The 12,154-nt window shown below is 44.9% G+C and overlaps 1 protein-coding gene across 3 annotated transcripts in view; it reads left to right on the forward strand.

Moving 5' to 3' along the window:
- The window catches only part of DHRS7B (dehydrogenase/reductase 7B), a 68,017-nt gene that overhangs the window by 27,318 nt on the left and 28,545 nt on the right, over positions 1-12,154 (forward strand). For 2 of the 3 annotated variants that reach the window (XM_032431694.1, XM_032431693.1), the window contains exon 2: positions 11,858-12,036. In XM_032431694.1, coding sequence (XP_032287585.1) covers positions 11,858-12,036 — 179 coding nt within the window. The remainder of the gene's footprint in view (positions 1-11,857; positions 12,037-12,154) is intronic. The other variant, XM_032431695.1, reaches the window with a different exon arrangement.

A 12,154-nucleotide genomic window follows, 5' to 3' on the forward strand; every position in this document is an offset into this window, starting at 1 on the left:
TTATTCCTCTAGTTGATGTGGCATATTACGTTGATCAATTTTAATATGTTGAACCATTCTTGGCATTTTAGGGACATACCCCATTTGGTCATTTTTTTAAATATGCTGCTGAGTTCAGTTTGTTATTTTGTTGAGGATTTTTGCATCAGTTTTCAAAAGGGGTGTTGGTCTGTAGTTGTTCTTTTGTTGTTTTTCTTGGTATCAGGGTAGTGCTGATCTCCTTGATGAGTTGGAAGTAGTCTCTATAATTTTTTGGAAAAGTTTAAGAAGGAGTGGCATTAGGGGGCACCTGGGTGGCTCAGTCGTTAAGCGTCTGCCTTCAGCTCAGGTCATGATCCCAGGGTCCTGGGATCGAGCCCTGCATCGGGCTCCCTGCTCCGCGGGAAGCCTGCTTCTCCCTCTCCCACTCTCCCTGCTTGTGTTCCCTCTCTCGCCGTGTCTCTCTCTGTCAAATAAATAAATAAAATATTAAAAAAAAAAAAAAAAAAGAAGGAGTGGCATTAGTTCTTTAAATGTTTGGTAGGATTCACCAGTAAAGCCATTGGATCTGGGACTTTTTTCTTTTTCTTTTTTTTTGGGGGGGGGCATGCACAAGCAGCAGGGAGAGGTAAAGGGAGAGAGAGAATCTTAAGCAGGCTCTACACTGAATGTGGAACCTGACATGGGGCGTGATCTCATGACCCTGAGATCATGACCTGAGCCAAAATCAAGAGTTGGATGCTCAACTGACTGAGCCACCCAGGTGGCTTTTTCTTTGTTGACATTTTTTATTATGGTTTCAGTCTCTTTAGTAGTTATTGGTCTATTCAGATGTTCTATTTCTTAGTGATTAAGTTTTGGTAGGTTTTGTGTTTCTAGGAATATGTCGATTTCATCTAGGTTATCCAATTTGTTGGTGTATAATGTTCATAGTACTCTCGTAATCCTTTTTAGTTCTGTAGAATCAGTAGTAATGTCCTCACTTTCTCTTCTGAGCTTAGTAATTTGAGTCTATTTTTCTCTCTTTTTTTTAGTCCATCTAGCTAAAGGTTTGTCAATTTTGTTGACCTTTTCAAAGCATCAACTTTTGGTTTCATTGATTTCTATTTTCTATTCTGTTTCATTTATCTCTGCTCTAATCTTTTTTTAAAATAGATTTTACTTATTTATTTGCCAGAGAGAGAGAGCACAAGCAGGGGAAGCGACAGGCAGAGGGAGAAGCAGGCTCGCTGCCGAGCAAGGCATCCGATGCGGGACTCGATCCCAGGACCCTGGGATCATGACCTGAGCTGAAGGCAGGCACATAACTGACTGAGCCACCCAGGCGTCCCGCTGCTAGCTTTGACTTTAGTTTGTTCTTTTTCTAGTTTTTTTAATTGTGGAATTAGATCATTGAGATCTTTCTTGTTTTATAATATACATATTTATAGCTATGAATTTCCCTTTTAGCACTCTTTTTGTTATATATCATAAGTTTGGTGTATTATATTTTTGTTTTTATTTATCTCTATTTTCTAATATCTCTTGTTATTGATTTTCAACTATATCCTATTGTGGTCACAGAAGGTACTTTATATGATATCTGTCTTTTAAATATTGAGACTAATTTGAGAATTTGTGGCCTAACATATGTATATCCTGGAAATTGCCCCATGTGTACTTCAGAACAATGTGTATGCTATTGTTGTTGGATAGTGTTTTATATGTCTCTTAGACCTAGTTGGCTTATTGTGTTAAGTCCTTTATTTCCTTATTTTGGTTGTTCTTTTATGAGTGGGATATTGAAGTCTCCAACTACTCTTATAGGACTGTTTTGCCTTCAAATCTGTCAGTTGTTACTTCATATATTTAAAGTCCATTTTGTCTGATACTAGTGTAGCTGCCCCTGCTCTCTCTTACTGTTTGCATGGAGTATCTTTTTCCATCCTTTCACTTTCAGCCTGTTTGTGTCTTTGGATCTCAAGTGAGTCTCTTGTAGGCAGCATATAGTTGATGATGTGATTTTATCTATTCTGCCAAATTCTGTCCTTTGGAGAGTTTAATCCATTTATGTTTAAAGTAATTACAGGAAAGGAAGGACTGACTTCTACAGTTGTGCTATTTGTTCTCTGCTTCCCACCCATTTCCTTTATTATTGTCTTCTTTTACATTTAGTTGATTTTTTTGTAGTGAAATGTTTTGATTCTCTTTTCATTTCCTTTTGTGTATGTTCTATAGTTATTTTCTTTGTGGTTACCATCAGGATTGTTTAACATCCTAATGTTATAACATTGTAATTTGATTTTATACTAACTTAACTTCAATAACAGACAAAAATTCTCCTTTTACAGCTCTGTCTCCTTTTACAGCTCTGTCTGCCTTTGGTTGCTGATGTCACAAAATTACATCTTTATACATTGTGTGCCCCAAAGGCTAAACTAATAATAATTTTAAATGCATTAGTTGCCTAAATTGTGGGAAATGCGGTCTGTGGGTGGCTTAGTTGGCTAAGTGTCTGCCTTCTGCTCGGGTCATGATCTCAGGGTCCTGGGATCAAGCCCCATGTTGGGCTCCCTGCTCAGTGGGGAGCCTGCTTCTCCCTCTGCTTCTCCCCCCCACTTGTGCACTCACACTCTCTCTCAAATAAATAAATAAAATCTTTAAAAAAAAATTATGTAGGGCGCCTGGGTGGCTCAGTCGTTAGGCGTCTGCCTTCGGCTCAGATCATGATCCTGGGGTCCTGGGATCGAGTCCCACGTCGGGCTCCCTGCTCAGCAGGGAGTCTGCTTCTCCCTCTCCCACTCCCCCTGCTTGTGTACCTTCTCTCGCTGTCTCTCTCTGTCAAATAAATAAAATCTTAAAAAAAAAATTATGTAGGAAACAAGATTTGGAGTTACAGACCAAAGTTACAATAATATTAGCTTTTAAACTAAAAATTGTTTTTTAAAAATGTGTTAGTCTTTTAAATATGTAGAAAACAGAAAGTGGAGTTACAAACTGTTGTTATCATAATTCTAGTATTTATATTTTTGCGTGTATTTACCTTTATTGAAATCTTTATTTCTCCACATGGCTTGGAGGTACTGTCTAGTGTCTTTTCATTTCACCTTGTAGGACTCCCATGACATTTCTTGCAGAGCAGATGTAGTGATAACTATCTCAGCTTTTGTTTATCTGGGAATGTCTTAATTTTTCCCTCACTTTTGAAGGACAGTTTTGCCAGATACAAGATTTTTGGTTGACAGTTTTTTCTTTTAGCACTTTGAATATATTGTCCACTGCCTTATATGTGATGAGAAATGTGTTGATAATCTTATTGAGGATCTCTCGTGTGTGACAAGTCACTTTTCCAGCTTTCAAGGTTCTCTGTATTTGCCTTTAGAAAGTTTGATTATAATATGTCTTGGTATGGGTCTCTTGAGTTCATGTTACCTGAGTACATTGAGTTTTTTTGGGTATTTATATTCATGTCTTTCAGCAAAGTTGAGAAGCTTTCAGCCACTAATTCTTCAAATACTCTCGCTGCCTCTCTCTCTTTCTCCTGTTTTTGAAGCTCCTACAATATATGCTGGTCGGCTTGATGTGTCTTGTGGGTCCCTTACATTCTGTTCACTTTCATTCAGTCTTTTTCCCTCATTTCTTAGATTCAATACTTTCCATTGCCCTATCTTGAGGTTCGCTGATTCTATCATCTGCATGCTCAAATCTGCTTTTGAATCGCCCTAGTGAATTTTTCATTTCTGTTATTCTTTTTAACTCCAGTGTTTCCTTTTGCTTTCTTTTTAGGTTTTCTGTCTCATTATTGGTATTTCCATTCTTTTTATACATTATTTGCTTGATTTTCTCTAGGTCTTTCTTTAGTTTTTTGAGCAGCTTTAGACAGTTGTTTTAATACCTTGTCAGGCAAATCTGTAGTTCTTTCACAGGGACAGTTTCTTTGAATGGGCCATGGTTTCCTATTTCTTTGTATGCCTTTTGACTTTTTTGTTGAAAACTGGACATTTTAATCTAATAATATGGTAACTCTGGAATCAGATTTTCTCCATTCCCTAGTGTTTGCTGTTTTTTGTTAACTAATTAATTGGCATATTTATTTTTGTAGGCTGTCTTTGTGCCTAGGATCAGTCTGATCTATGAACTTAATTAAGGTCTTCTCAGGTCTTTTCTGAGCATGTGCCTTTTCCTGGACATTCATGGTCACTTTCTAATTTTCCCCATGTATTCAGTTGCTTTTGAATGTACTACTCTTTAATTACTGGCTCCTAAAAGGAGAAAAAGAGGGAAATGAAGGGAGGATAAAATGCTGCGAGCCCTGAAGGTACCCTGGCAGGCATCTCATCTGGAGGTGAAGAGGCTTGCTACAAGCCACACGGCTGCCCACCTCTGTCTGCACTGCTCTGATCAGAAGCAGCAATCAGCAGTCAGACACAAATCCCTGATATTGAGAGGACAGAGTCTTTTTTGCCTCATTCCAGCGAGCTGTGTGCAAGTTGCTGCAGCATGGCAGGCACAACTGCATGCCCCTCCGGTGGAGGTTGTGTAGCGGCTACTGTGTTTGCAGCTGAAATTGACCGAAATTAACCACAACTTGCCAGCTAGGCCTTCTCAGGGAACTTGCAAGCCTTCAGGAGACTCCAGAGCTCTAAAATATACAGTTATACAGGACAGATTCTGCAAGTGCAGTTACTGAGTAGGTAGGGAGATGGATTCCTGGTGCCTCCCATTCCACCATTGTCTTGGAATCCTTTTGATGTACATTTTATTTGCTTATCTTCTTTATTGTTTGTCTCTCCCATTGATATGTCATCTCCACGAGGACAACAATTTACTTCCCGTTTGCTCATTGTACCACAAAGCCTGGAACAATTGACACACAGTAGGTGCTCAGTAAATGTTTGTGGAGTGAATTTATACTATAGCAGATATAGTGAGTAATTGTGCCCAAGTTGGAGTACAGTATTGTTTACTGTGTTTTCTTCTTATTTATGAAGCTGATACCTGTGCACAGTTCCTATTAGATACACTGGCTTGAGTCCTACCAGCTCCTTTTAAACACACTGGATTCTTGGGGCACCTGGTGGCACAGTTGGTTAAGTGTCCAACTCTTGGTATCAACTCAGGTTGTGATCTCAGGGTTGTGAGATCGAGCCCCACTTTGGGCTCTGTGCTCAGTGTGGAGTCTGCTTGGGATTCTCTCTCTCCCTCTTCCTCTGTCCCTCCTGCTCATGCTTTCTCTCTCTCTCTCAATATAAAATAAATAAATCTTAAAAAAATTATAAACACACCGGATTCCTGACTTTATATTTAGCTGGGTACCTTGTCTGTCATATTCATTATTATATGTAATTTTTTAAGGTAATAATGTAAAACTCAGGAGTCAGAAACTAGCAGCTGCCCTGGGCCAGGTTGTGTTGTGTGTTGTGTGGCCAGCATAGTGGTTTGAATTGTTTTGACTTTGAATTAAAGCTTCATGCGAGGCTTATCCTTTAGACAGGCCACCACTGTGTTAAAACCACACAATGATTGTTTCTTTCATTATCACAATTCTAATCATTTAATTTTTGTGTTTCTTTGTTTATTGTCAGTCTCCCCATCTAGGCCGTGAGCTCCACGAGGTCAGAAACCATGTCTACTTCATTCATTGCCTTACATCCCAGTCTTAGCCGAGTCTGGTACTGGATGGCATTTGATATATGAGGTGTGGCTATAAAGTCATACGTCTGGTCTTTTTACCAAATGTACTGAACATGACCAGCCCTTAACGCCACCCGCCTGGCTGCCATGGTTAGTTCCTTTCCCAGCTCCTCTCTGGGGGCCGCCTTTACTCCGTGAGTTTAGGAGTCAGGAGCATGTTTGTTCAGGATGTTAAAATGTACAAGGTGTTTCCTATGTGTCTTATTGGAATAATCGTCCGCATAGTTGCAGGTCATGAGTAAATTTGCGCATGTTGTACAGCAAGCACACGACAAGGTGGACTCGAACCCAGCCCCCCGAGTGCCACGTTGGTGTTTTTTCTGCCTCACCCGCACAGTGAGTGTGCTGTCTGGTTTCGGTCAGGGCCTCTTGTGTGTTTTCTAGGAAAGAGGGTGAGATCACTCCTGCAACCTCCAGTAATACTTAATTCGTTTTATAAAGCATGTTAGACACCAAAATCGTTTTTCTGCGGCAGGCTGCTAGGTAGACATCCGAAGTGCTGTCCTTAGAAGCCGAGCTAGGACTCTGGCCCGTCCTGAACGATTCGGCTCTGGTGCCCCGCTCCTGTGTAGGTGCCTGCCCTGCAGGGTCTGGAGCTGTGCTGGCCCCTCTCTTCCCGCCCTCCCTGGCTGGGGCTGCTGTGTGCTCAGCGGCTCACTGGAGAGCAGGCTTGCTTCAGCGTGGTTGCTCTTCCCAGGAGTGCACGCTCAGGAGCCCGGTCTGAAACAGTCTCGGGCCTTCCTTTTGGTTTTATCTTTACTAATGCCAGCCTGTATTCCTTTAAACCGGGGGCCCTAAGGCTGGCATCCCAAAATACACCGTCCAGGCCGCTCCTCGCTGGCTTGTTCCGGCGCTCCAGGGAGGGCTTGCTGACCTGAAGGTGTCCTCTGGCCGTAGTCACTCTGCCCCAGGTAAAGAGACCAGAGAAGACGTTGGCACCGGGACCCGCCACTGGCAAAGTAGCTGTCATCTGAGGTAGGATATTGTTCTTTCTTTCCAGTCAGAGACGGCCCTTAGCTGCTGCTTCTCATACGCTTAAGACCCAAAGAGAGCAGGTTTAGTCTGCTTTTACTTTCTGAAAATAGATACGTCTTTTCAGATGTGGGTCATAAGCATGACCCATAGCTTATGTCACCTTTAATAGACCAGCTGTTAAGTGCTGGTCGTCACTTACGAAATACAAGAGCGGTGTAGGTTTGTGAGAACGGGATCCTAACTGCTTTTGGTGATACTAAGCCACTCCTTGCTGCATGATTTCAGCGACCTGCCTTCCAGTTGGAACTCCTCTCTGCCCTTTAGCCTGATTTTCTTGTGCATAACATGACAAATTATTTCATGCCTAATCCTTCTTTCAGGCCTGAAATCATTTTTATTCTTTAACTTTGGAGGGCTTTCAGCTACCCTCTGTTGATTTTCGGGTTTGGCTGTTAATGGTTTAATTTCTGTGTGTGATTCTGAGTAACTTCCCAACAACCTGTTTTTACGGATGGTTCCATTTACTTTATTTTTTTATAATTGGTTGAGAGAAAAAAAGGAATCTTAGGAACAGATTCCATCAGAATTTTGGCTAAAGGATGAGGAATAAAATAACATTAAAGTGACATTTCTGCTCAGAGTTGATTTCTTGAAGATAGTCTTGTTTCCACTTTGAGGTTCTAAAAGCCTCTCAGTGGAATAAGGGAATAGCTGAATTTCAAAGTCGCAGTGAGACCCCATGAACTTTCTGGCTGTCCAGGCCCAAGTAACACCCATGAAGGGACTTTTCTACCCTTGATCCTCTTTTTTAACTTAGGTCTAGAGCTCCGTAGTCTGTGGTATATGAAAATACAAGCAGACGAACTTAGTGTGTGAACGCCTGAACTCTCTAACTTCTTCACACCCGTTGATGTGGCTTATTAGCGTAAGGTCATGCTTCAGGTCACTTCCCTGTCAATTAAGAGAGTAGACAGGACTGTGAGTGCCTACTTTTCTATTAGGCGGTGCACTCGCATTTCTAGACCTTGTGTGATCTGTGGTTTCTACTTGAGGGGGGCTATCTCGCCTTCTTCCTTTTCTGACCTCACTCTCTCTTTGTGACTTGTCCTACTTTCTACTGGAGCTCACAGTGATGCTGGGCTCTCCCTTCTATGTATGAGCTGATCTCCAAATGCTAGAAATCATGAGCTAGATTTTTTTCCCCCACTCCCTTTTTATACCGTCAATCTTGCCTTCCCGATTCTGTCTGAAACTAGCAGTTAAGCATTTCGGTATAAAATGCAAAATTTGTAAACATACTAAAGTTCTTCTTCTATGCCATTTTCAAAGAAAACTGACCCCCTCTGACCTTGTTTTACATAGGAGATGTATTTCCTACTCTGGAAATGTGGCCAGTCAGGACACAATTCCTTTCTTCCACTTGGAAGCTTCTCTTTGCTTGGAGCATGCGCCCGGACACCACAGCAAGGCGCTGGGGCTGAGTTACCTTCGTGTCTTGCTCTCTTGGCCACCCTTACTGCTGACGGTGAGACACGGAGGAGCTGACCCGGGCCAGCCAGCACTTAGAGGCCGGAGGGGCCTAGCAGCCCAGGGGCCCGGCAGTACGGCCCTGTGCACTGCAGAGTGCAATCAAAGGGGGTCGGTCTTTCAGAATTTTGAGAAACTCCCAGAAAGTTGGGATTGTCAATATGATCAGCTTCACCTGGTCAGGAAAGTGGCCTGAATACCTACCCTGAATACTATATTGCTCTCAAATAAATGGCTTGCTCTGGAATGTCTTTTCCCACCATCATCATCCTGAGTTAGCTGGGCACAATTGGTGCTGATTTCTAATTTACTTTGCATTCTGATTCTGTTAACGACTTGCCAGACTGAATGCAGATGTGCGCTCTCCCCACAGAAAGCCGGCCCGTGGGCCGAGGATGGATCCCATTAACCTGGTGCCATATTTGCCTCAGGCAAAGTGGTCCCCAGGGCCAGGACACCAAGGCTGGCATGCGATGTTGTGTCAGGTGCACAAGGAATCCCAGAAGTGTACAAGACGGTGTGTAGTTCTCTCTTTTCTTCGTGTCCTAGATTGCTGGCTTGGGTTGTAAAACGGTGCATGAAAATGCAGTTTGTTGGCAGCTGTCGTTGTTTTCATGGGGGGAACCTTGCTAGGTGGGTTTGTTTTCATCCTGCTCCTCTCTGGGTGTGAAAAAAGGGGAGCAGGGACATTTGGGCACTTGTCTGCTCTCTCCTTGCTGTGTTGACCTCGATGACTGTTACGGTGGCTGCATTTTCTGGTACGCACCTTGGCATATGGGATCCTGACTTCTTATGACAAAGTCGGGGTTCCTTTTTTCCTGTTTGTTAATGTCATTAAACCAAAGGGTTTATGAAAGCATAAAAATTTAACTCCAGCAAGCTCTATGTTTAATGAATTTCCTTCATTTGGAAGAAACCAGTTTTCATAAACCAGGGACTCTTTCAGACAACCTTGGAAATCTGACTGCCGTGAAACTAATTCCTGGCCCAGGAGCTTAATTTAGTTAGTTCTGGGTCATCTTGATGCCAATGGCAACTGCATTTACTGAGCACTTACACTTCTCTAGGGATTGCACACACATTTCCATGCATTAATTCAGCTGACCTCATAACAGACCTGTGAGGTGGACACTCATATACCCTCATTTTACAGATGAGGAGACTGAGGCCCAGAGTGGGGAGGTCCCTTACCCAGGCTGGTAAGTAAGTGGCTGAGCCATGACGCGACCCCAGCCAGGCTGGCTCGAGGGGTCATCCTTGTAACCCCTGTACTGCCATCACTTTGCCACAGCTAGTGTTTTCCACGTGGTCTCTGCAACCTCTGAATTTTGGGGGGCAGTGGGCTGCGTATTGGTACATGACACCCCTGTAGCCTTCAGTGGAGTTCTGAAGGTCTGAAACGGGCAGCCACAAGGCTCTGGTCTCCGGGAGCCGAGGAGGATTGTGCAGAGCTGTTTCCACCCAGCTGAACTAATGGAGCTCTGTGCCTCCACCCAGGGGTTGAGGCCTGTTGTCCCTTCATGAGTTCCTTCTTCAACTCCCTGGTCATCCCGAGCACTGGCCAGGTCCCGTGTAATTTTGAGCGAAGCAGGGTGGTCCACCTTGGGACCTGCCTGGTATAAGGATCAGGGATTGCAGTGGGATAAAGCTCATCCTAGACAGCCATCCTGCTGGGTTGAAAGCTCCCTACCCCCAAGTTCGTTACATGAAAGTTCTGAGCTATGATTACCTTGGGGCCTACCTGTGTTTCTGTCACTTGCTGTAATTTTCTGGTAAAGCTACACTAACAAACTGGCAATCATTCCTGCCCCCCCGAATTCACCCCTCCCACCCCTAGGAAATATGCCTACACCCTGCGGTCTTCAGGGGCTGGGCCCTGTGAAGGCCCCCAGGCAGTACGTGCAGACCCACAGAACTGCAGAGGTGCCGGTCCCTGCTCTGCACCGTTCTCAGTCCTTCCAGGTGCCGAAGGGTCCTTGGGCTCTAGCATTTCCGCTGGGACTCAGGGGCCTCGACTGTAGGCTAGAACACCTGGCCTCAGCTTCCAGTTGTGGGCAGGGGGTGGTGCCAGTAGTACCCGGGTAAAGAGCTTGGCACCGTAGAAGCCACTTTAATTGCCAGCTCATCCGAGCGTAGGCTTGGCACCATGGAGGGTGAGAGGGAAATGTAACCACTTAGCAGACAGTCGTTGGGGACTTTTCAGAAGTGGATTAAGTGGAGGTTGATGGGAAACAGTCATTTTTTCAGATGTTTGTCTAAGAATGTTAATTTTTTTATGGTGACCAAGAAATTGGATATATTTAGAAAGGCGGATGAAAAAATAAACTAAATACTAAAGTAGTTGAGTTGGCAGTTCAAATCTGAGCAGAACCTTTTGCAGTCAAGCAGTGTAACCTAGATCAGGACAGCTCACCCTGACCCTGAGGTGCAGGATCAAAGCAGCTCAGCATGTCAGTGGATCTGTGTTGGGCTTCAGTGGGGTCCTGGGTTCGTGGTGCCCACAGAGTTGATATTGCCTTGGGAATGGAAGCAGAAATATTTTTTTAAATATATGGAGTTGAGGACATGGGACATTCAGCAGGTGAGTGAGGGTTTTACATAGTTACTCCCAATCTGATGAAGAATTGAAAGCTTTAGGCTGGTTTGCAGGAGCTCTGCTCTTGGTTTCCAGCCTCTTGCTTTCCAAACAGGATTACTATGCTCATAATATCTTAGTTCTGGAGGAGGATTATGGGTGGCGGGCCTTTTGTGTAGTAGACTCAGCCCACTTGTCAAACACCTTACAGGGCATTTCTTTCAAAGTGCTGCTCCTCACTGGCTCATCCTTGAGCTTCCTTTAATCCTGTGTCTCCCTTCTCTCTTAGCTTGCTTTGGGCACGGGGGCATGGGTGAGTGACAAGGAATCAGAGAAGCTTGGAGGAGTAAGGAAATTTGGGCAGTCATGGAAGGAACGGATCCTAAGAATTGACTGCCAATGTTGCAGAGAAGCTCCCATAGCCTCCTGATTTCATGTGGCCGACCATGGCTCCCCGGCGAATGCTGAGTGAGAACACGCCAGAGCGCGTGGCAGGGCATCCCGCTTCCCAGCCTGAGTCTGTGGCAAAAGGCAGCTCCCCACTGCTCTGAATTCCCTCTGGGTGTCTGTGAGGCCTGTGGCCAGGAGGACATTTGTGGGCCATCGCAGACACCATCCAGGGCACACCCCACCCAGAAACATCCATGTGCTTAGGGAGGAGTAGAAGGATTGGTATGGTGTTCTTTTTCCTTTTTAAAAATGTTTTCTAGTTTCACAAATAGGGGTTGAGAATGATAATGGGTGTACCTAAGTCCCCCTAAATAGGTTTCGGAAGGAGAATCAGGTGAGTGTGGATATTGCCACAGCCTCCCGTCACACTCATGGGTAACTGGGTCCCGCGCTGATTGACTCTTTCAGATTGTCCTGGGGTCGCTGTGCGCCTCTGAGAGGCATCGCAAGGCCTGTGGCTTTGCTGTCTGCTCGTGTCGGTCAGATGAGAGAAAGCAAGTCCACGGTGCTGAGCGGTGGGCATGGAGCCCAGGGCCTTAGGAAGATAGTTGCTGGGCTCAGAGCTGAAATCCGCCCAAGAGAGATCTGCGCTCTGTATCAGTCTAGGGGGAGGAGGGCTGGCAAGTGCCTTGAGTTTTCCTGTTTTGTCACAACTTCATTTGATTTGGGTTCCTTCAGGAAGAGTCTGCTGAAGGTGAGGCTCATGGACTTTCTTACCTCCACGGCCATCCTGCCCCTCCTGTTTGGCTGTGTGGGCGTCTTCAGCCTCTTCAAGCTGCTGCAGCGGATGCGCACGAACGCCTACCTGCGGAACGCCGTGGTGGTCATCACAGGTGCTACCTCAGGCCTGGGGCGAGGTGGGTCCTGGGGGCAGTGCTGGCGGGGGGCGGGGGGCAGGGCACCTGCCCGAGGCAAGGGGAGCAGCTCCTCCGCGGCACAGGTGCAAGTAAGTGAAGCGGGCTTGGTGACTTGGGA

Source organism: Phoca vitulina, unplaced genomic scaffold (genome assembly GCF_004348235.1).
Source record: "Phoca vitulina isolate PV1807 unplaced genomic scaffold, GSC_HSeal_1.0 scaffold47, whole genome shotgun sequence".
Lineage (NCBI taxonomy): Eukaryota > Metazoa > Chordata > Mammalia > Carnivora > Phocidae > Phoca > Phoca vitulina.